Source organism: Hydra viridissima, unplaced genomic scaffold (genome assembly GCF_058129835.1).
Source record: "Hydra viridissima isolate aposymbiotic clone 2 unplaced genomic scaffold, HvirCarnegie_v1 scaffold_16, whole genome shotgun sequence".
Taxonomy (NCBI): Eukaryota; Metazoa; Cnidaria; class Hydrozoa; order Anthoathecata; family Hydridae; genus Hydra; species Hydra viridissima.
Genome location: NW_028324315.1, coordinates 3,287,762 through 3,313,925, shown reverse-complemented (window position 1 = coordinate 3,313,925; position 26,164 = coordinate 3,287,762). Strand labels below are relative to the sequence as shown.

Sequence of the window (26,164 nt, the reverse complement as noted above, 5' to 3'; positions counted from 1 at the left end):
GCTCAAATGACGTAATCTTTTAAAAACCAATAGAAGTGCGTAGAACGGAAAAGTTATCAAGTTGGAAACCACAAATCTACTTTAAATTAAATCCAGTTGCAATGCAATGAAAACAAAGAAGAAAAAATTTTCACTGCTAAGCTCGTCGAAATGATCTGACGCACCAAAAGCCGGAGGAAAACAAGCGCCAAAGGTGGCAAAAAAAGGCGAGAAGCGCGCTGGTAAGAAAGGCGGAAAAGTCGCTGGAACTGGTGACAAGAAGCGCAAGAGAAAGAGACGAGAGTCTTATGCCACACAAATTTTAAAAACATTATACGCATTAGAAAATGGGTTCAAATGAAAATATCTGTTGCAATCGTTATATTTTATGGAGCAAACATCGCCGAGAACAAATTAGCTGCTAAAATAAAATACTCGAGTTGTTCTAATCCGTCTTAGTCTATGAACAACTGAAAACCCATTTGTTTTTTGTTGTTGTTGTTTTTTTGTTTGACTTGTTTTTTTTCTTCATTTTTTTTTTTTTTTTTTCTTTTTTAGAAACGAAAACTATAAGAACTCTATTCCTGCAAAAAAAAAAAAATTCAAATTTTAGCAAATTACTATTGGCTCCTAGTATTGTTTGTTTGTCACCATGTTTGTGTGCGTCAAGAATGTATAAATTGCATTCAGAATTGTCAATCAAACCAGAGTCCGATTTTTCTTTTTCATTTCTTCGTTGATGATTATAGAAAGACAAACAGCAGCACATTTCTTCCTTCCAGGCGTTGTATACTTATTTAATTATATTCTTATTGGCGCTTACAAGACAGTTAATGTAGTCTTTTGTGGTAAATTTTAAAACTATTAAGCATTAATTGGATAGTTACGAAATAACGAATGTTGTTAATGCTGGTAAGAAAATACTAACAACGAGGAAGTGGATGCAATGTGCTACCGTTAGTACTAACCATAATTTGATCACAAATGGAAAAGAAAGAAAAGAAAACAAAAAACTGTTTGAATAATTTCTTTTGAATAACGAATGTTTTTCTTTAGGAAGGTTGCAGAAAATAAAAGATTGAGAGAGCTTAACTACTTCTTGATTAGAATATGACCATTTTATGTGCAACTGAGGCAGAACATGGTTTTTAAAAATCATTATTCAGATTTAATCATTAGATCTTGCTAAAATTTTTGTTTTTTTGTCATTAAATGCAAAAAATCTAACTTCTGCTTTTTTTTAAAAAAGAATTACACAAAGGCTTGGGCACTAGTATGAAACCGCAAGCTCTAAGATATCTAAAAGCATGCACTATCTTCCGACCATTCGCTGGGCACGGAAAAAACACATACTACATTTTAGTCACTGTGTATTAAGGTATGCATCAAATACTTGCCAATCGTATTTCGTTCATTTCGGGGTTTCGGGAAGGGGAACAATGAAATAAAAAAAAAAGCCTAAGATCGAATGATCGCGTACACTTTTCATCATTTAACTGACAGGTAAACTGAAGGAGTTACTACGCTCCACGAATTTAGTTTAACTTAGTTACTTAGTTACTACGATCTTAGTTTAACAACGGTGTAGTGGTTACGCGCAGTCCTACTAAAGTTATTGGTGTCGGCCTAGCGTCAAGGAGCCGTAAAGGTGCTTTTGGTTTGGTTTGTTTCGAATAAAAAAAAAAAAAAAAAAAAAAAAAAAAATGGAAGAAAAGAGTATCTAAGACAAAACCAAGACAAGTGAGTTTAGAGGAGTTCCATTTAAGTTTTTATCATTTATCAAGAATGCTTTAAGTAACAAAAAGTACTGCGCTACTTATTTTCAATGCTTTCTACCTTATATTTTAAAACTTGAAGCAGTTTAGCCACTACTGTTTTGTACACTTTACTCTCTCAAGTCTTCAAAAATACTTAAAAATAGTTCCTGATTAAAAAAAAAAATAATGCTTAGAAATAAATTTGCATTTTTAGGGGTAGTCACAAGAGACTTTCAGAGTCCGTCTTGAGTTCCTGAAATATCTGTGTTAAAATCTGCACTACCACTGCTACTACTGCTACTACTGCTACTCACAAGAGCATCCCAGTGAGCGAGGAAAAGTGAGGAGTTCTTCTCGCTCGTATCGGTGAGTGAAACAGAAGAAGCATCTTTCTGAGAATTTCTTCTTCTAGTTTGTTCACAGCTTTATTTCTTTTACAGTTAAACTGACACAAGGCCAACAAATGAATGGTCAATTAGGGATACTTTTCAATGGACAATCTGTCCACTTCTTTAAAACAATCCTTTAGTTTGATGAAAGATACGTGACAATTTTTTTTTTAAAAAATGGCATGTTCAATGCACTTTGAATCAAACCTTTTGTTTGGCTTTTTCATAACATGGCTTTTCAATGTTTTACAGAGTTTCTGTTAAAATTAACCCAGCCTCAGGTAGCAAGTCTAAGCATTGAAAATAAAATATCGAAAGTACTGAATTTTGAGTGTACATATGGTTCTGGGGCAAGGTTGGTTAAGGGTTAAGTTAGGTTAGCATCAGACTTGGCTCAATTGTGGCTGTAACTTAATTGTAATTAAATGTATTTTCATGAAGTAATTGTTATTGTATTTTATAAGGTACAGTCACAAGTAATTGTAATAATATGACTTGTAAGTGAATTACAAGTGCAAGTCATTGTAATTCAGTTGCTATTAAAATTTCGAGTAATCCTAATTCAATTACATTTACAATTGAAATTGACCCAAGTCTGCTAGATAATATTTTTAACTTTGTTCTCCATCAATCCTGAGGTTCTATAATTTAAGCAAATACATTTTTAGGCTTGATTTAGGTTGGGCAACATGTAAAAAATGTAATATATTAAAAATTTTTAAAAAAAACTTTGCATTGTTCCATTCACCACACTCTGTGAGTTTGTGAAAAATCGAGATATGATGTGCAAGGCTTTTCATGATTTTCTTCGTTATCTCTGCCATAAATTCATTAGTTGGCCTGACAATCTACAATTGCTCGATTGCAAAGTTCCCTGCAGTTTTCTGTATGGCTCTGTGGCTATTAGCATGAATAGAAATCAATTTGTTGACATTCCACCTGATTATGATGAAGGCTAGCTATATCTTCCAGTATGGTGCTATCTCTATCAGTCCCATGGTTATCTGTGGTCCAGGACTGAGAGCGCACTGTTTAAATGTCCTAAGGTATTGGCATGACGCATGGATGCATGAATATATGTATCCATGCATGCATGTATGTATGTATGTATGTATGTATGTATGTATGTATGTATGTATGTATGTATGTATGTATGTATGTATGTATGGAAAATTGTATGTATGTAAGTATGTATGCATCTTTGTATGTAAGTATGTATGCACGTTTGTGTGTATGCATGCATTACTTTTGCTAACATGATGCTGTCAACTGTAATTTAGGGTCATAAGTTTGTCCTTTTCCATTTGTCGTTTGATGTTTTGAGTGTTTTAGGTCACTTTTTTAAATTGTTTTACCTTTTTGTCAGTAAACATTTAAGGAGTTCATTTCTTCCAATAAAATGCTTTGTTTAATTTATATGTAAACTGAAGTATTTCAAAAATATTTCTTGCTACTCAGTTTAAAGTCTTAAATTAGTTTACACCGTCCAAATTTTTAAACTTCAACTTTGTTTTTTAGATTTTAGTTTGTGAGAAATTGCTATTTGGGAAAAGTTTGAGGCTAATGACAAACAAATCTTCCTAAGCTCTGCTGTTTTGGTGATGGATTAAAGTACCATCGTTACAACAGATGAAAAGAACATTTAAATACAGAGGTTCTCCAAATGTTTTTTGACAGAAATTGATTCAACTTGGCTTTTGATCGCATTATGCATTTGAATCTGCTGCTGCCCAGTGTTATTTTTAAATCTTGGTTAGTTGGGTTATTTCTGAAAGAAGGTTAAAAAACCCAAATGTTTTAGAATGAAATTGTTGCAGTTTTAGTTTCATACAACGAGCCCGTGTTTTCATTGTTCAAACTTACAGTTACCCATCGACTTATTCAAATGCCCACAAGTTTTTTCGTTCAAAGGGAGGGAGCCAGCACACAAATTCGTTGAAAAAGTATCGCTTCTCGGCCTAATGGCTAAGATCAAGTGTAGTATATTTTGATTGATAGTAAAAGTTTCTTTAAAAGTTTTTGATTGAGTTTTCTTATTGAGTTTAAAAAAATTAGTTTTATTTACTTCGGTGGCTTGTTATCTGGTTCTTACATCTAGCTGTGAAGACACCCCGCGTAAGAGACTTTTTTCTTATAAACGTTCTTTCCTCCTCCGCAGAGGCGAAAAACGTAACTTTTTTCTGTAGCGAAGTCTTTGCTACAGAAACTCTTTATAAACACTTATCCAAGTGAAAAACTTAAAAGATATACAGCTCGCTGTATACTTAACTTTCTTAATTTCTTAAGCCGAATTTATTCGCAGAGTTTTCCTTCTAGGTTTCTTTTGACAAAAACCTAGAACACATTTCTTTAGCTACCCTAGCTAAATCAAAAACAACCTCATTTTTCAAAAAAAAAAAAAAAAAAAAAGTAGAAAAAAGTACATAGAAATGGCAGCTCAAAAAAGCCAAACAAACGAAATTCGTAAAATAAACGAAAAGAAAACTCCAAACTCAAACAAGGAGCTAGAAGGAGCGAATGGAAAATTCACAAATGCTGAAAATACCCTAACTCAGCCACATTCTACAGACCGAGTAGATAATAAAATTACTGACCCGAAACTCCTAAAGGAGGTCACAAACACAACAAAAGGCGGGTCAGCGTTTTCCTTTGCAGATGCTTTAAAGAGAAACCACCACCCCAACACAATACTCCCTACACCAACCAACCAAATTACAACAGACAAAAAGGCGATGAAAGAGGAAATTCATGCCAGAATTTTACAAACAGCAACTTACACGCCAGACCAAACACCACAGGGCATCGAGAAAAAAGTAAACGAAATACAAGCCGCTATACAAAAAGTAATTGGCCCGGGGGGTATAATATCCATCCAATATACAGGAAAGGGCCAATACACTATTGAGCTAAAATCGAAAGAACTAGTTCAACAGATTGCGATGAAAGGCCTGCACTTTCCAGGAGATCCTCAAAACGCTCCCCTCAGGCCAAGAAGAAACCCTCTGTTATTGATAACCCTAAAAACTGACGCATCAACGCTAAACCAGGAAATTTATGACGCGCTTTATAAATACGGGAAAATTGTAAATATAAATTATGGCTACTACAATAACAGTAACCAAATACGAGACGGGAGAAGACTGATCCACATGATACCGACCGTAGACGTAGACAAGATACCACCAACCGTAATGATAGACAACAGACTACATCACTTGTATTTCAGAGGGAAAACGGTACCGAAAAGACAAACAACGCAAGACACACAAAAACTACTAGAAGACCTTGTGATCTCCGACTCTGACGCAGACGAAATGTCACAAGACGAGGACGAAAAAGAAGAAACAGTGACAACACAAAAACAAAACGAGAATACACCAACAGACACACAAAACACCGAGACGAAAATGAGAAAAACAGAGACACCAAAACCAGCACCCAGGCCCCAAACAGCCAAAATACAAGAACAGAAAACAAAAACACAAACGGCACCGACATCGGAATCACAGGAAAGTACGAACGAAACAGAAACAAACACTGAACCTGCACCCACAAACAGCACCGACGTCACAGAACCACCACAAAAATCGACACCAACTCCTACACCGATGGACACAGAACTCACAATAGCGGACTCTAAAACAGAAGCCCAACAAAAACCACCGAAAAGAAAAAGTGTGACTACACCGACAAAGGAAACAAAACTAAACGACATAAAAACAAAAAGAAAACCAAATAATACACGTTTTTAAAACCAACGACCAAACAAAACAATATGAAAATGACTATAATATTAAAGACAATGAATGCTGCAGGTATGCGAAATCTCCAGAGGAGAAGGGAGATTTTGCATAACATACAGCATTCAGACCAAAATATAACACTAATACAAGAAACCCACATTACGCCAGACTTGTATAGACAAACAGCTACGCTATGCACAGGCACCATACTATTCAGCTCCGGAAAACAAAACACCGACGGAACACTCATACACATAAAAGACCCTACAATCAAACCGACAAACACCGTAAACGACGTACAAGGTAAATACCAAATCACAGACATACACATTGACAAACTAGACATTACTATGATAAACGTATACGCACCATCAGGAAACACCACACAACACCAATACAAACGAAAAGAATTCTGGGAAAACCTAAAGAACATACTATGCACGCCCAGAATTCGAGACAGACATTACATACTGGCGGGTGACTTTAACGTAACACTTTCAGACAAAGACAGACGTTCACCAGCAATACAAAAATACAGATGCATTTCACAACACGCACTACAAGACCTCATTTACACTTTAGACGTAGAAGACATTTACCGCACACTCCACCCAAACGAACAACAATACACACACTATCACAGCCAGACAAAGACGAGAACAAGAATAGACAGAATCTACACAAGCAAGACTCTAAGACAATACATCACAAATGCAGAACACCAACCCACCACACTTTCGGACCATTATAACGCACCGACAATCACCATAAACGTACAGCCCCAGCCGAGAGGAAGGGGATACTGGATACTGAACAACACCCTACTAAACGACAAGACATACATAGACCTCATGACAAAACAAATAACCACTCAAACAGAAAAACACCCAGACTTTAGACAACTACCAGAATGGTGGGAAAACACAAAAAAACAGATAAAAGAAACGACACTGAAATACGCACACAAACGACACAAACAGAACAAAACACAAGAACTGAGACTAACGAGAAAACTGAGAAACACACTGAGAAAGGAGGAACGGAAACATCTAGACAACACCATGAGCACGAACATCAGACACAAACTCGAACATATACAGAGACGAAAAGAAGAAGCCGCACGAATACGAACAAAACAGATACGAAACAAAGACGGGGAACGACCGACAAACTATTTTTGCAACTTAGAAAAACAAAGACAGGCACATCACGAAATAACGGAACTGAGAGACAAACAAGGACAATTACAGCAAGACCCCGAACAGATACTAAACGTTATGACAGACTTTTACGAATCACTGTACACCAAAGAAGAACTAAACACACAGGCACAGATAGAAATACTAACCGAAACGAAGACCCCCCGACTAACGGAAACACAAAGACAATTATGCGACGAAGACTATACAGAACAAGAAATCACAACAGCACTACTAAACATGAAAAACGAAAAGACACCAGGCACAGACGGACTGACAGCGGAGTTCTATAAAAAATTCTGGCCGCTGTTGACAAAACACTTTACAAAAATGACAAACGCAGTACTGGACCGATCGTACCTAACACAATCACAAAGAGACGCTTTAATCACATGCATTTACAAAAAAGGAGACAGAACAGATATAACAAACTGGCGACCTATCTCCCTACTGAACATAGATTACAAAATCATCACAAAGACAATCACGAACAGAATAAAAAATACATTACCACACATCATCAGCAAATACCAGACCGCATGCATCCCACACAGACAAATACACATGAACCTACTATACACCAGAGACGTCATAAAAATAGCACACACAGAAAACATGAAAAACACAGCCATCATTTCCATCGACCAAATAAAAGCCTTTGACCGAGTAGACTGGACGTATTTATTCAAAACGCTGACAAAATACAACTACGGACCCAAGACTATACGAAACATAAAAACACTATACACAAACATATCCACAAAAATAAAAACAAACGGACACATATCACGACCGTTTTACCCGACAAGAGGGGTAAGACAAGGATGCCCTCTATCCATGACACTTTACATACTACAGGCAGACATACTAATACAAAACATAACACAAAACAAACACATAAAAGGTATAAAGACAAACTACAACGAAACAAAGGTAACAGCTTACGCAGACGACACACTGTTTTACATCACGAAACTGAAATCCCTACAGAACCTTGACAAAACCCTCCACAGATTCGAAACTGCTACCGGACAAAAACTGAACAGAGACAAATGCCAAGGACTGTGGATAGGGAGAAACAAAGACAAAAAAACTGGACCGCTTGGCTTCGACTGGACAGAAAACAAAATACGCACACTAGGCCTGACTTTCCCCAATGACGGAACAGACGCAATAACAGAAAACTGGAACAGATGCACACACACATTCAAAAAACAAATACAAGACTGGAAGAGACAAAACCTGAGTATTAAGGGGAAAATCACAGTGGTGAACACCTTAATACTCAGCAAACTATGGCACACTCTACAAATACTACCGACACCAAACAAAAAACAGGTTGACAAGACCATGACACCTATATACGACTTTATATGGAACAGCGCGAAAACAAGAATCAACAAAACACAACTACATCAGACAATACGCAACGGAGGACAAAACCTGATAGACATAAACACAAAAGCACAGACACTACAAACAAAATGGACGATCAAAATACTCACACACAATACACACATGCCATGGACAGACACAGCAATACATTTTTTAAACAGATACCGGAACGCAAGACAAAACAAATACACGCTATACACAGCCACCACACCCAACGAAAAACCCCCTATACCAAAAACATACAGAGACTTAATACACAACTGGGAGACATTTACCAAAGACATAAAAGTACAAGACGACACACTTGAAGCCATACTAAACCAACCGCTATACTATAACCCCCTACTGCCAACAAAACCCACTACAGAAAACCCGCTCCCCCCCCTACCGAGACCCACAAAACACACAAAAACGCAAGACATACAAATAATAGCTGACTTATGCAACTTATCGACACCAGGACTACTCACAGCAGACAAACTAGAAATACCACACAAAACATTAACAGAAATAACAAAACGGATACCGACCATATGGATGCACAAACTGAACACGGAAACACCAAATTACACATATCGCAAATACATCCCATCCATCCACATAGAAAACAAAAACAGAAAACTGACACAGATAACGAACAAACAAATCTACAACAGAATACTGACATCAAAAATGACACCCCCCGACAGACACAAAAAATGGAACAGGAAACTCCCACCCGGACAAACGCCTATAACAAAACGAGACTGGGACAGAAAATTTCAAAAACTACAAGACAGAAACCTATATAACAAGGCCAACGAAATACAATACAAATACATACACAGAAAACTCCCATCACTCAACACTATGCACAAATGGAACAAAAACATAGACAAAACATGTAAACGATGCGACAAAAACGAAACGGAAACATTGCAACACTGGTTCTACTACTGCCCAGACACACAGAAAATATGCATACAAATCATAAACACACTAAACACCATATACCCTAACGACAAATACAGCAATACCCTAAAATTCTTTCTTATGGGTATTGCAACCGCACAAGACAGAAGTATAGGCGACACATGCATAGACACTTTTTACGAAACAATACAACACACACGAAACGCACTGATTTTCGAAAACAAAAAACTAAACGCTCCACTGCACTTTAACACGCTACTAATAAAGAGACTGAGAACAGAAATAAAGACAGAAAACAAAAATCAAAATACTTACAAAACCGCTATTAAAATTTGCGACGAAAACATCAAAAAACATTACAAAAACACAACAACACAAAACAACACAACCCTCAACAAATAATAGCCATAATATATAAAATGTAAATATGTATAAAATGTAAATAAAAAAAAAAAAAAAAAAAAAAAAAAAAAAAAAAAAAAAAAAAAAAAATATACGATTGTAAATAAATATATCACGAAATTGTAAATATGTAGATTATACCGTCCACAGCTGCCCATGGCTGATGCGACGTAAAAGGAAATAAAAAAAAAAAAAAGATCAAGTGTAGTATCTGTTCTTATCAGTTTAATATCTGGTACGCCGGCATAGTCCGGCTCATATATTAATCTGATTTTTGGCATTTGGTCAAGGGATCGTAGGTTTACCTCGCCCTGACCGCGGGTTGCCTCGGCGTTGCACTACTGCTGAGTGCGGCCCATTAAAAAGAGAAAAAAAAAAAAAAACGGAACGATGCGGTTAGGGTCCAATCAAAAAACCACAATTGCGAAGATTGGGGCACGTCCGAGGCTCCCCACACAACGGGAAAGGCATACTTACCTGACGGGGAAGTAAACCTGATCAACATTGGTCTTTTTTTCTTCTCCTCAGGCTGAAGATCACAGCAGTGAATTACTTTTTAGCGACCATCAAGAAAAATCATCTCGAGAATGTCATCATACGCCGAAGCTACAAAGAAACATCAAGCCTCGCGAATGGAAAAAGTAGTCGACATCAACATATTTATGGACCCTTCTGAATCTCAAAACCGCAAATACATTGAAACTCGTGCGAAGGAAATTAATGATGAGATCCACCGAATAATTGGCAGAGGAAAGGTTTCGAGCCTTACCCATAGAAGCAAAGGCCACTGGATCATAGAGTTCTATCAGACGATCGACGCTGATGCTTTTATAAATTCAGATCTGAAAATTAGTAACCATAACAGGACCATATCGAAAAAAAGAAGAACCGAAATAGGATTTTTGATTACGTTTAAGTGTGATCCGCTAATCAACGATGAAGAGCTACTTGAAGCACTAGACCCATTCGTAGATGAAATATACACCATTACATACACAACCTACGACTTCGACAAAAGCCTTAGAGATGGCAGGAGACTTTTTCGAGTTAAACTCAAAGTACCGTTAAAAGACCTACCGCACTTCATAGAAATTGGGGGCGTGCGAATCGCGATGCACTTCGCTGGGAAATCTTTCCTGTGCGGAGTGTGCCAAAACTCGCATCCCCCAAATGTCAGATGTATCGAATCGAAGAAAAACGAACCTCAGATGAGTAAAAATATAGAATCAGCCGCCTTTAAGAAAAGCGACCAACATACGAGTAATAATATAGAATCAGTGATAGAAGAACCCGACTCATCTGAGGAAAATGATAACATCAATGAATCCACTAAATCCGAAACCCTAATCGACAGTACATTAGAACCTGAAAATATTACATTGAGCGCACCTATTAACACCGAAACAAATATCACTAAAATTGTGCCTACCATAGAGGAAATCATAGATGAGTTGGTTCATAGAACATTGACATCTGAGAATAGGGAACAAATTATTGAAGAAACAAATAAACTATCGAATTATAATTATAGATTATATCAAATAAAACTAAAAAATGCCATAACCAAAATGAAAGAGAGAAAAAGAAACGAAGAAAGAGAAAAACAAAAAGAAAAACATCAAAGCGAAATGCACAAAAAAGGGAAAAACGAAAGCTACGAAAAAACTACAAATAAAAGGAGCGGACCGCCTCCGACTCCAGCGGAAAAAAACACCAAGAGAAGTAACACTTCCTAATAAAAGAAAAATAATAACACTAAACATTTAATTTTAGTTAAACTTATTTCAATTTTTATTTTTTAAACGCTATATTGTAATTACATTATTCTCTATGTAACCAAAAGATGAAATTAAAACACGCGAACAACACTCCATATAAGGCAATAAATTCTCAATGAAATTCGAATTCTAAAAAATAAGCAAATTTGAGACGTTTTTTTGAAGTAATCAACTCTGCTCTCCCTTTGAAACTTTTAAACTTTTTCATTTCTTTTTTTTTCATACTTTTTCTTTTGTTTTCTTTTTTCTGGCCTTTTTTATTTTTTATTTTATTTTTTGAGGCCACTTTTTGTTCGCGTCATGGTAGCCACGAGATTATTTTATTTTTTTATTTCTGTAAACGAAAAACTCGTGTATATCATGACTAGGGTCCGCAAGGCAACTAGCTGGAGGACCCGAAATAAAAATCATAATATCTGATCAACATTGGTCTTTCTTCTCCTCAGGCAAAAGATAAGAGCTTCAACTTATTGCGAAAAGTGAACGTTTCAACTCTCCTACTTTCTACTGTCGTCAGACATGGCAAGTTACGCATCTGTCGCTAAAGCCGACCACAACAAACGCTTGGAACTGGTGGTTGATCTAAATGTGTATATGGACCCGAGGCAAACATTCAACCGCTCATACCATGAAGAGAGAGCAAAAGAAATTTCTTCAAAAATTGTGTCCATTGTTGGTAAAGGCAAACTAGCTTCCCTCACTTATGCAAACAGAGGGAACTGGGTTGCTGAATTTTATAAAGCAGAAGATGCTGAAAAAGTAAACAACACGGCCATCTCGATTAGCGGAAGTGATAGAAACATTATTACAAAAAAGAGGACAGACTATGGTTTCCTCATTACCATCAGATGCGATCCGCTGATCGAAGATGACCAAATAGAAGAGCAGTTCAAACCCTTTGTAAGCGAAATATTTTCCAAGAAACACACTACATACTCCTTTGACCCCAATCTCAGAGACGGAAGAAGGCTCTTTCGCGTTAAGCTTGGCGTCAAACTAGAACAAGTTCCTCATCACATTGAGATAGAGGGAGTTCGAATAGCATTACACTTTGCTGGTAAATCGTTCTTCTGCAAAACATGCGGCAACACACATCAACCTCAACTTAGATGCCCGAGCCCTCCCCAACACAATGAAACACAAAAGAAACAGCAAACTACTGATATCAGCATTGCAGCCTCACAAGCTGCAGATCCCACTGGTCAACCAGCACAAAACTCAAACAAGAAAATACCAGAAAACCTAGATGATATCCAAAAGGCTCACGAAAACTATATACAGCACGTAAGAGAAGGAATCGAGATAGAAAAAAAGAAATATGAACAAAAAGAAATATACGTGAACCTTCAAACACAATCCATAGAGGAACTTGTAGATCTTTACAAAGCGATAAGCGAAAGCATAAAAGAAAAGGGGAGAGACAAAGAAGCCGAAGAAAGCGGCAAACGAGTTGATGAAAACAAAAAGCGAGAAGAGGCGATGGAAAACGAAAATACCAACAGTTGGAAGAAAGTCGAAAAATCAACGAAAAGAAGCGCCCCACCGCAAACACCGCAAAAAACTGACCTAAAAAAGAAACAAAATGTTCCAAAAACACTCAACCAGTCGATCGGGTGAGAAAAGTTATATATTACATATATGCGCTTTATATTTTGCGCGCTTTTTCTTTTATTCTTTCCTTTAAAAATTTTTTTTTTTTTTTTTTTTTTTTTTATATATATTTATATATACAAATCAAGTAATAGAGATGGGCGACCCATCAGGTCGACGGTCCTCACCTGTTTAAAATGAGCAGCGTAAAAATTTACTCAGCAAACGTTTCTGGTCTAAAAAACGAAATTAAAAGAAAAACTGTACTGAGAAACTTTAAAAAACTTAAAAGCGATTTTATTTTCATCCAAGAAACTCACCTTAATCAAAAAGAAAATTTACATATGGCAAAAGAATGGAACGCATCTGCGTTCTTTTCTGCTGGTGGCGAGAGAACACGCGGCACCGCAATTCTATGCGCTAATTACCTCAATGAAATTTTCTTTGAGCATGCTGATGTAAATGGCAATTTCAACATTCTGGCTACTAGAACAAAGGAACAAAAATTCCTCTTAATAAATATTTACGCCACATCTGGTCATACGAAACTGCAACAAAACGAAAGAAAAAATATTTTTCAAAAAATAATAAAAATATTACAAAGTTTTGATCTGAGCGAGTATTTAGTCGTCTGTGGAGGAGATTTTAACATGGTTCTTGACGAGGCCGATAGATATCCCAAACTCTATAGAAAAACGTGCGGCTCGTCACTGAGCCTAAAAAATCTCCTAAACAGATTCGACCTCGAAGATATGTGGCGTACCTTTAACATCACCAAAGAGGAATTTACTTACAGATCTACTAACAACGTAACGCATTCTAGGCTAGACAGAATTTACATCAGCAAAAGCGCTAGGCAATATGTAACAACAAGCCACGTGCCAGCGACGTTCTCTGATCACTACAATGCCATAACTGCGAAAATTAAACTTCAAAAAATTGACTTCGGTAAAGATATTTGGATTTTAAATAACAAGCATTTAAAAAATGAAAACTACCAGTCACAACTTAAAAACTTTCTCTCAAAAGAAATCGAACAAATACACAACTTTGAAAAAATCACCGACTGGTGGGAAGCGCTTAAAAATGCAATTAAAAACCACGCTAAAACGTACAGTAAAATAGAAGCAAAAACAAAAAGAAAAGAGGAATACAAACTAAGAAAAAAATTAAAAAACGCACAAAAAAAGATACACAAAAACTCCAACATGGTGATTCTTTGTAGAGAACTAAAAAACAAAATAGAGTATTTTGAAAAAAATAGAGCGATAGGAGCGGCGATACGCGCAAGAATTAAATGGAGATATCAAGGCGAAAAATGCAACAAATTTTTCTTAAACCTTGAAAAGAACAAACTGGCAAAATCCGTCGTTACCGAAATAAATTCGGAAACCGGAGAAACAAAAACACACTCCGGCGACATTATCGCTGAATTTGAGAATTTCTATAAAAAACTTTATAATACCGAAGAGAGAGACCTCTCAAGCCAAAAGTATCTCTTCCAAAACACAGAACCCAAAAAAATTTCAAAAAACAACAAAAAAGTCCTCCAAAAACCGATAGAACTTTTTGAAATAAAAAAAGCGATAATGGAACTGGAGAACAATAAATCTCCGGGATCCGACGGACTTACCGCGGAGTTTTACAAAGCCAGCTTTCCCCTTTTGGGGGAATCTATGCTTGCTTTGTACAACTTCGTGCTGAGACACGGCGAAATGACGGGTTCTCAAAAACAAGCCATAATTATATGCCTCTACAAAAAAGGAGAAAAAAAAGATATTAATAACTGGAGACCGATATCTCTCCTGAACACTGATTACAAAATACTGTCGAAGGTCCTGGCCAACAGGTTGAAACATGTCCTCCCGCAAGTAATTAGCGAATGCCAGACGGCATGTATCCCGGACAGGACCATCTACGACAACCTCAGTTACACGAGAGATATCATAAAAATAGCCCATGAAAATAAAATGAACGCCTCGATAATCTCCATAGACCAGGTGAAGGCCTTCGACAGGGTGGATCGTATTTTTTTATTTGATAGCCTACGTTTTTTCGGCTTTGGTGTTTTATTTACAAATTTTATTAAAACGCTTTATTACGACATATCCGCGCGCGTTAAAATAAACGGTTTTCTTTCTAATAACATTAAAATAATCAGAGGAGTAAGACAAGGTTGTCCCCTTTCAATGATGCTTTACAACATCCAAGCTGAAATTTTTGCGGGGTATATAAGGAAAAACCCAAAAATTAAAGGCATTATAATTAACAAAAATGAAACAAAAATACTCCAATATGCCGACGACACCAACTTCTACTTGACAGGAGACGAATCAATTACCGAACTTGGACACGCACTAGACATTCATTACAGAGCTACCGGAACAAAACTGAACCGCGACAAATGCCAAGGACTGTGGCTAGGTACCAACATCACTCAAAACAAGGAGGACTACCTAGGCTTCGAGTGGGGAGATCCCTGCTTCAAGAGCTTAGGAGTTCTCTTTTCTAACAACAATGAGTACAGTGCCCACAAACAGTGGAGGGAGGAGGTAGGCAAAGTCCGAGAGAAAATCCTCAAATGGTCGAGGGTTAAACTCTCCTTTAAGGGCAAGGCGCTAATTATAAACCAGTCGCTACTCAGCGGCATATGGCACCTTGCCTTTACCCTACCTCTACCCTGCCAAAAACTGATTACCAACCTCGAAAACATCATTCAGAACTATTTGTGGGACAACAAAAATATCAAAACAAACAAAAACATCTCAAAACTGCCGATTGAAAAGGGTGGACTCAAAATAATAAACATCAGCGAAAAGCTTAAATCCATCCAAGCGAGCTGGGTGTCCAAACTTTTCAACGGCAAAAACACAGGACCTTGGCGCGACACAGCCGAACATATACTAAACAAATACAGAAACGCCGGTCAAGGAAACTTAGTTTTCCTGACCGCACACTCAGACGCGACCCTCAAGACCTTACCACTATACTACAGACAAATGATTAATAACTGGACTGAACTGACAAAATACCAAACGCACAAACACCTCACCATAGAACAAATACTGAGACAACCCATCTTCTACAACCCACATATACGCAAACAAAACAAAACTCTAACACCGACAAACAACACAAAACGAAACGAACTGATAAAACTGGCAGACATTTCCAACGTATTCAGACCGGGCTTCCTCGACAACAGACTGATAAACCTAACCAAAAACGAACTCGACCATATCACATCCTCCCTCCCCCCCGACTGGAAACACAAAATCGAAAACGAACATCAAAACTACGACCACAACAAAGCTGACCTGACTTTAACGGTGTCGAAAAACTTAAAAATAAGCATTCAAAATTTAAAACCCAAAACCATCTATAAAATTCTAATGGAAAAGCAAATTGCAAAAACAAAAACGCATTTTTTAAAATGGAATAAGATTTTCAAAGAAAGCATGCTCAACACTACCGATAAGGAGTGGGAAAAACTTTTTTATAAAATACACAAAAGCCAAAATAACAATAAAGCGAGCGAAATTAAATATAAAGCTATTCATTTTGCATTGCCCACAAACGCAATTTTTAAAAAAAGAGGTTACGTCAGTGACGACCTATGCCCGCAATGCATGAAAGAAAGCGAGAATCTACCGCACATGTTGTTCAACTGTGAAAAGGTGCAACCTTTGATAAAATACGCAGTCTCTTTTTTAAACATTTTGTATCCCAAAACCGAACCTTTTAAAAATACTTTTAAACTCCTTTTATTTGGACCTGATGAAAGCGCGCATAAATATAACTTTGGAAACTTTATGTTTAACGAACTTTTCTTTCACATATATTGTAACAGAACGAGAGCACATCATGAGCGAACCATGTTCTCGAAAGAGAACCTTCTAAAAGAATTTGAAGGAAAACTTAAAAAAATAATAAATACCGAATACCAAATAGCAAAAGAAAACAACACTTTAGATGATTTTCTTAGAGAAACTAAAAACATTTGGAACAAGGAAAATAAACTCGAAATAAATTTGAAACTAAGTAGTTTTTTGCGATAACAATAAAAAGCTCTTATTCGTTGAAATTTTTTCTTTTTTTTTCTCTTTTTTCTTTTTTTCCTTTTCACTTTTGTTTTTGGCCTTTTATTTTTTATTTTTGATTTTACTTTTTTGGCCCTGTTCTGTTCGCCGTCATGATTGCCACGAGTTTATTTATTTTTAATTTCTTTAACTTTGTTAACGGACACTCGTGTAAATCATGACTAGGGTCCGCAAGGCAACTAGCTGGAGGACCCGAAATAAAAATCATAATATCTGATCAACATTGGTCTTTTTTCTTCCGCCAGGCAAAAGATAAGAGCTATCATCATCGTAAACTACTCTCGCTGATTTTCTTCCTTCCGAAACTTCAAGAGAAATGGCTTCGTACGCCGAAACTACCAAACTTGGAGGAGCGACTTCGCGTTTGAGCAAAGTGGTGGATTTCAATGTCTCCATGGATCCCGCTGAGGCTTTTAACCGAAAGTATATCGAAAACAGAGCTAAAGAACTAAACGAAAAAATTCAAGATATAGTAGGAAAAGGTAAAATATCCAGCCTCTTATACACAAACAGGGGAAACTGGATTGTAGATTTCCATAGAACTGAAGATGCTGACGCTTTTTTAAATCACGATTTCTACATCAGTAATTGTAACAAACACATCTCAAAAAGAAGACGCACAGAACAGGGATTCCTCATTACCGTAAAGTGCGACCCGTTAATTGAGGACAAACAAATTCTAGAACAAATGGTGCCCTTTATCGAAGAAACTTACAGCATCACGCACACCACCTATGACTTTGACAAAAGCGTAAAAGATGGGAGAAGACTTTTCAGAGTAAAACTAAAAGTACAGCTAGAGAAAGTACCACACCATATTGAAATCGAGGGGATGCGTATTGCGCTGCATTTCGCTGGAAAGTCTTTCTTTTGCAGAGTATGCGGCAACGCACACCCCCCTAACACCAGGTGTACTGCTCCATCAAATGAAGCAACAATAGCTGCTCATGTATCACAAATATCACAAATACAAAAGGCGGTGGCTCTAGCCCATACAGAAAATCCAAAAAATGAGGAAAACACAACCCTCTCAAATGAAACCACTACCATAGAAGTTAAAAACAAACATGAACCACCCACAAAAACAACAAAAAAAGAAGAAACTATCAAAACAGAACAGAAAAGTGAACCGAAACAAATGAAAGAAGATTTTGATAAAATAGACTTTGACATCCTATCAGATGAAGGTCTCCTAAAATTAGTGAGATCAGCAAATGACAAAATGAACCAAAGAAACAGGGACAGGGAATATAAAGAGAGCGAAAGGCGAGTCGAATTACAGAAAGAGAAAGAGAACACGATAGAAAACGACGAAACGAATGCAGAAAAATGGAAGAAAGTTGAGAAAATAATAAAAAGAGGCGCCCCACCACAAACACCACAAAAAGCGGATGTAAAAAAGAAACATCTAAATCAAAAAACACTCAACCAATCGATCGGGTGAGAAAACTTTATAAATTTTTTTCATCTCAGCGATTATACTTAGTGCGCCTTCTCTTTCCTTCTTTTTACTATTTTTTATGTAATTTTTTTTTTTTTTTTTTTTTTTTTTTTTTTTTTTTTTTTTTTTTTTTTTCCTACAAAATTCTGCGCTTCTTTTTTTGTGTTTCTTATATTTTTTTATATCAAAACAAACAATAGAGATAGACGACCCATCAGGTCGACGGTACTCACCTGTTAAAAATGAGCAGCGTAAAAATTTATTCAGCAAATGTTTCTGGTTTAAAAAACGAATTTAAAAGAAAAACTGTACTGAAAAACTTTAAAAAACTTAAAAGCGATTTTATTTTCATCCAAGAAACTCACCTTAATCAAAAAGAAAATCTACATATGGCAACAGAATGGAACGCATCTGCATTCTTTTCTGCTGGTGGCGAGAGAACACGCGGCACCGCAATTCTATGCGCTAATTACCTCAATGAAATTTTCTTCGAGCATGCTGATGTAAATGGCAATTTCAACATTCTAGCTACTAGAACAAAGGAACAAAAATTCCTCTTAATAAATATCTACGCCACATCTGGTCACACGAAAATGCAACAAAACGAAAGAAAAAATATTTTTCAAAAAATAATAAAACTATTGCAAACTTTTGATCTGAGCGAGTATTTAGTCGTCTGTGGAGGAGATTTTAACATGGTTCTTGACGAGGCCGATAGATATCCAAAACTCTATAGAAAAACGTGCGGCTCGTCACAGAGCCTAAAAAATCTCCTAAATAGATTTGACCTCGAAGATATGTGGCGTACTTTTAATATCACCAAAGAGGAATTTACTTACAGATCTACTAACAACGTAACGCATTCTAGGCTAGACAGAATTTACATCAGCAAAAGCGCTAGACAATATGTAACAACTAGCCACGTGCCAGCGACGTTCTCGGACCACTATAATGCCATAACTGCGAAAATAACACTTCAAAAAGTTGATTTCGGAAAGGAAATTTGGATCCTAAATAACAAACATTTAAAAAATGAAAACTATCAGTCGCAACTTAAAAACCTCCTTTCAAAAGAAATCGAACAAAAAAACAGTTTTGAAAATATCACCGACTGGTGGGAAGCGCTCAAAAAAACAATTAAAAACCATGCTCAAGCTTACAGTAAAATAGAAGCAAAAAACAAAAGAAAAGAAGAATACAAACTAAGAAAAAAACTAAAAAACGCACAAAAAAAGATGCATAAAAACACCAACATGGTGATTCTTTGTAGAGAACTTAAAAACAAATTAGAGTATTTTGAAAAAAATAGAGCGATAGGAGCGGCGATACGCGCAAGAATTAAATGGAGATATCAAGGCGAAAAATGCAACAAATATTTTTTAAATCTCGAAAAAAACAAATTAGCAAAATCCGTCATTACCGAAATTAATTCGGAAGCCGGAGAAACAAAAACACACTCCCGTGACATTATCGCTGAATTCGAGAATTTCTATAAAAAACTTTATCATACCGAAGAGAGAGACCTCTTAAGCCAAAAGCATCTTTTCCAAAATACTGAATCCAAAAAAATATCAAAAAACAACAAAAAAATTCTCCAAAAACCGATAGAACTTTTTGAAATAAAAAAAGCGATAATAGAACTGGAGAACAATAAATCCCCGGGATCCGATGGACTTACCGCGGAGTTTTACAAAGCCGGCTTTCCCCTTTTGGGGGGGGCGATGCTTGCTTTGTACAACTCCGTCCTAAAACACGGAGAAATGACGGAGTCACAAAAACAAGCTATAATTATATGCCTCTACAAAAAAGGAGAAAAAAAAGATATTAACAATTGGAGACCGATATCTCTCCTGAACACTGATTATAAAATACTATCGAAGGTCCTGGCCAACAGGTTGAGACATGTCCTCCCGCAAATAATTAGCGAATGTCAGACGGCATGTATCCCGGACAGGACCATCTATGACAACCTCAGTTACACGAGAGATATCATAAAAATAGCCCATGAAAACAAAATGAACGCCTCGATAATCTCCATAGACCAGGTGAAAGCCTTCGACAGGGTGGATCGTATTTTTTTATTTGATAGCCTACGATTTTTCGGCTTCGGTTTTTTATTTACTAATTTTATAAAAACGCTTTATTACGACATATCCGCGCGCGTTAAAATAAACGGTTTTCTTTCTAAAAATATCAAAGTAATCAGAGGAGTAAGACAAGGTTGTCCCCTTTCAATGATGCTTTACAACATCCAAGCTGAAATTTTTGCGGGCTATATAAGAAAAAACCCAAAAATAAAAGGAATTACGATTAACAAAAATGAAACAAAAATACTTCAATATGCTGACGACACCAACTTCTACTTGACCGGAGACGACTCAATTACCGAACTTGGACACGCACTAGACATTCATTACAGAGCTACTGGAACAAAACTGAACCGCGACAAATGCCAAGGACTGTGGTTAGGTACAAACATAACTCAAAACAAGGAGGACTACCTAGGCTTCGAGTGGGGAGATCCCTGCTTCAGGAGCTTAGGAGTTCTCTTTTCCAACAACAATGAGTACAGCGCCCACAAACAGTGGAGGGAAGAGGTAGGCAAAGTTCGAGAGAAAATCCTCAAATGGTCGAGGGTTAAACTCTCCTTTAAAGGCAAGGCGCTAATTATAAACCAGTCGCTACTCAGCGGCATGTGGCACCTTGCCTTTACCCTACCTCTACCCTGCCAAAAACTTATTACCAACCTCGAAAACATCATTCAAAACTATTTGTGGGACAACAAAAATATCAAAACAAACAAAAACATCTCAAAACTGCCGATTGAAAAGGGTGGACTCAAAATAATAAACATCAGCGAAAAACTCAAATCCATTCAAGCGAGCTGGGTGTCCAAACTTTTCAACGGCAAAAACACAGGACCTTGGCGCGACACAGCAGAACACATACTAAACAAATACAGAAACGCCGGTCAGGGAAACCTAGTTTTTCTGACCGCACACTCAGACGCAACCCTCAAGACCCTACCTCTATACTACAGACAAATGATCAATGACTGGACTGAACTGACAAAATACCAAACGCATAAACACCTCACCATAGAACAAATACTGAGACAACCCATCTTCTACAACCCACATATACGCAAACAAAACAAAACTCTAACACCGACAAACAACGCAAAACGAAACGAACTGATAAAACTGGCTGACATTTCCAACGTTTTCAGACCGGGCTTCCTCGACAACAGACTAATAAATCTAACTGAAAACGAACTCAACCAAATCACATCCTCCCTCCCCCCCGACTGGAAACACAAAATCGAAAACGAACATCAAAACTACAACCACAACAAAGCCGACCTGACTTTAACGGTGTCGAATAACTTAAAAATAAACATTCAAAATTTAAAACCTAAAATTATCTATAAAATTCTAATGGAAAAAGAAGTTGCAAAAACAAAAACACATTTTTTAAAATGGAATAAGATTTTCAAAGAAAGCATGCTCAACACTACCGAAATGGAGTGGGAAAAACTTTTCTATAAAATACACAAAAGCCAAAACAACAATAAAGCGAGCGAAATTAAATATAAAGCCATTCATTTTGCATTGCCCACAAACGCAATTTTTAAAAAAAGAGGTTACGTCAAGGACGACCTATGCCCGCAATGCATGAAAGAAAGCGAAAATCTACCGCACATGTTGTACAACTGTGAAAAGGTGCAACCTTTAATAAAATACGCAGTCTCTTTTTTAAACATTTTGTATCCAAAACCCGAACCTTTTAAAAATACTTTTAAACTCTTTTTATTTAGACCTAATGATAGCGCGCATGAATATAAATTTGGTAACTTTATTTTTAATGAACTTTTTCTCCACATATATTGTAATAGAATGAGAGCACATCATGAGCGAACCACAGTCTCGAAAGAGAACCTCCTAAAAGAATTTGAAGGAAAACTTAAAAAAATAATAAATACTGAATACCAAATAGCAAAAGAAAGTAACACTTTAGATGAATTTTTCAAAGAAACAAAAAACTTGTGGAACGATGAAAATAAACTAGAAATAAAATTGAAACTAAATAGTTTTTTGCGATGATCACAAAAAGCTCTTATTCGTTGAAACTTTTTCGTTTCTCTTTTTCTTTTTTTCCTTTTCACTTTTGTTTTTGGCCTTTTAATTTTTATTTTTAATTTTACTTTTTGGCCCTGTTCTGTTCGCCGTCATGATTGCCACGAGTTTATTTATTTTTAATTTCTTTAACTTTGTTAACGGACACTCGTGTAAATCATGACTAGGGTCCGCAAGGCAACTAGCTGGAGGACCCGAAATAAAAATCATAATATCTGATCAACATGGGGCTTCTTCCAGGGTGAGGCTCTTGCATTGCACTTCGCCTGGGCTGACCCCTGCGATTACCGCTAACGTCGGTAACTCGACCGTACAATTTCTGGTAGTGGGGGCCTGCGTTCGCGCTCGCCCCCTTTAAAGATGCAAAAAAAAAAACCCTCACTCAGCCCTCTATGAGTTACTGGACGTAAACGAGTATTTGAGAAAAGGTATGTTTTATGTGTATTTATATGTTATGTATATATCCTCGAGTGAAGATTTGTCAGTGAGAAGGTAAACAAAGCCTCCTAAAAGTGTAAACACATTTTATTTCGTTCAAAAGTTCTTTGTTGTTGTTTTTTTTTTTTTTTTCTTATAAAATCAATGAAAATCTAGTCGCAACCAGTAAGCGTGATCGAACGGCTGCAACACCAGAAATCATTCAATGAATGGCTGTAATAAAAAACAATAATGGTAATAATTGTTGAAAGAAAAAAAAATAGTCGCAATGATAAAATTATGATAATAATAGTAAGATTGAAAATAATAACAATCGTAATAATGGTAATAAAAGATGATGATAGCAATAACAGACTAATAATAATACCAACAGCAATGATAATAACGATAATAACAATAGTAATATTCATAAAAAATAAGTAATGGCAATAACAAACTAACAGTAATGATAGTAACAACAATAGTAACAATTTCCATCCATTTTTGTATATTTCATATTGGATTCTGGTATATTTTTTGACTTGTAGTTTATGACTTGAAAACAGCTATTATTGCATGTTTTGATAAGTTGCAGCAAGTCTACAAATCAACTTCGCGTAAGTTTCCAATGCCTTAACAATAATCTTTGAACAGGTGTGTAGCTATGAAATTAGCCTTTGGTATTGTTTAGATTGCCGTTTTGGAACGATTGCAACATAGCCTGAATGTTTGGCAACACACCGCTGCTCGCGATTGTAACACCAAACAACAGCTTGTTTAACTTCTTCGTCGTTGCGAACAGCTAGCTGCAAACGACGAGGAATGATCCTGGCTCTCTGGTTATCGCGTGCAGCATTACCAGCTAGCTGTAAGATTTTCGGCGGAGAGGTTTTCAAAAACTCCAGCTAAGTAGATGGTGCGCCTAAACCGATGAGATTAGACACGACCAACAGGAAACTGAAGAAAGCCACTCTTAGCCTTAGCTTTTCCTCCTTTTCCACGTGCTAACATTTTGTTTTCTACTGAAAACAGACTGACAGACTAGAGATCTCGTGCGGCTTTTTGTTAAACAGAAAAGAGTTTTTTAACCAATAGTAAAAAAGAAATAAACAATGCTCAAATGACGTAATCTTTTAAAAACCAATAGAAGTGCGTAGAACGGAAAAGTTATCAAGTTGGAAACCACAAATCTACTTTAAATTAAATCCAGTTGCAATGCAATGAAAACAAAGAAGAAAAAATTTTCACTGCTAAGCTCGTCGAAATGATCTGACGCACCAAAAGCCGGAGGAAAACAAGCGCCAAAGGTGGCAAAAAAAGGCGAGAAGCGCGCTGGTAAGAAAGGCGGAAAAGTCGCTGGAACTGGTGACAAGAAGCGCAAGAGAAAGAGACGAGAGTCTTATGCCACACAAATTTTAAAAACATTATACGCATTAGAAAATGGGTTCAAATGAAAATATCTGTTGCAATCGTTATATTTTATGGAGCAAACATCGCCGAGAACAAATTAGCTGCTAAAATAAAATACTCGAGTTGTTCTAATCCGTCTTAGTCTATGAACAACTGAAAACCCATTTGTTTTTTGTTGTTGTTGTTTTTTTGTTTGACTTGTTTTTTTTCTTCATTTTTTTTTTTTTTTTTTCTTTTTTAGAAACGAAAACTATAAGAACTCTATTCCTGCAAAAAAAAAAAAATTCAAATTTTAGCAAATTACTATTGGCTCCTAGTATTGTTTGTTTGTCACCATGTTTGTGTGCGTCAAGAATGTATAAATTGCATTCAGAATTGTCAATCAAACCAGAGTCCGATTTTTCTTTTTCATTTCTTCGTTGATGATTATAGAAAGACAAACAGCAGCACATTTCTTCCTTCCAGGCGTTGTATACTTATTTAATTATATTCTTATTGGCGCTTACAAGACAGTTAATGTAGTCTTTTGTGGTAAATTTTAAAACTATTAAGCATTAATTGGATAGTTACGAAATAACGAATGTTGTTAATGCTGGTAAGAAAATACTAACAACGAGGAAGTGGATGCAATGTGCTACCGTTAGTACTAACCATAATTTGATCACAAATGGAAAAGAAAGAAAAGAAAACAAAAAACTGTTTGAATAATTTCTTTTGAATAACGAATGTTTTTCTTTAGGAAGGTTGCAGAAAATAAAAGATTGAGAGAGCTTAACTACTTCTTGATTAGAATATGACCATTTTATGTGCAACTGAGGCAGAACATGGTTTTTAAAAATCATTATTCAGATTTAATCATTAGATCTTGCTAAAATTTTTGTTTTTTTGTCATTAAATGCAAAAAATCTAACTTCTGCTTTTTTTTAAAAAAGAATTACACAAAGGCTTGGGCACTAGTATGAAACCGCAAGCTCTAAGATATCTAAAAGCATGCACTATCTTCCGACCATTCGCTGGGCACGGAAAAAACACATACTACATTTTAGTCACTGTGTATTAAGGTATGCATCAAATACTTGCCAATCGTATTTCGTTCATTTCGGGGTTTCGGGAAGGGGAACAATGAAATAAAAAAAAAAGCCTAAGATCGAATGATCGCGTACACTTTTCATCATTTAACTGACAGGTAAACTGAAGGAGTTACTACGCTCCACGAATTTAGTTTAACTTAGTTACTTAGTTACTACGATCTTAGTTTAACAACGGTGTAGTGGTTACGCGCAGTCCTACTAAAGTTATTGGTGTCGGCCTAGCGTCAAGGAGCCGTAAAGGTGCTTTTGGTTTGGTTTGTTTCGAATAAAAAAAAAAAAAAAAAAAAAAAAACAAATGGAAGAAAAGAGTATCTAAGACAAAACCAAGACAAGTGAGTTTAGAGGAGTTCCATTTAAGTTTTTATCATTTATCAAGAATGCTTTAAGTAACAAAAAGTACTGCGCTACTTATTTTCAATGCTTTC

At 36.3% G+C, this 26,164-nt stretch overlaps 2 protein-coding genes and 3 pseudogenes across 3 annotated transcripts in view; all 5 read left to right on the top strand.

Moving 5' to 3' along the window:
• The first annotated feature begins 1,310 nt into the window (after nucleotides 1–1,310).
• The window catches only part of LOC149877360 (uncharacterized), a 253,109-nt gene continuing 228,255 nt past the window's right edge, over nucleotides 1,311–26,164 (top strand). The window contains exon 1 of one of the 2 annotated variants that reach the window (XM_090073855.1): nucleotides 1,311–1,357. The gene's annotated coding sequence lies outside the window, so the exon portion shown is untranslated. Of the gene's footprint in view, nucleotides 1,358–25,662; nucleotides 25,710–26,164 lie in introns of those variants that run through there. The other variant, XM_090073852.1, reaches the window with a different exon arrangement.
• On the top strand, nucleotides 4,071–4,240 carry LOC149877389 (U2 spliceosomal RNA; annotated as a pseudogene).
• Nucleotides 9,914–10,140, top strand: LOC149877388 (U2 spliceosomal RNA; annotated as a pseudogene).
• On the top strand, nucleotides 17,473–18,688 carry LOC149877387 (uncharacterized). The gene has a single exon (XM_090073576.1). The coding sequence runs from the start codon at nucleotides 17,561–17,563 to the stop codon at nucleotides 18,686–18,688; it is 1,128 nt and encodes a 375-aa protein (XP_089929702.1). The 5' UTR covers nucleotides 17,473–17,560.
• On the top strand, nucleotides 23,038–23,175 carry LOC149877386 (U1 spliceosomal RNA; annotated as a pseudogene).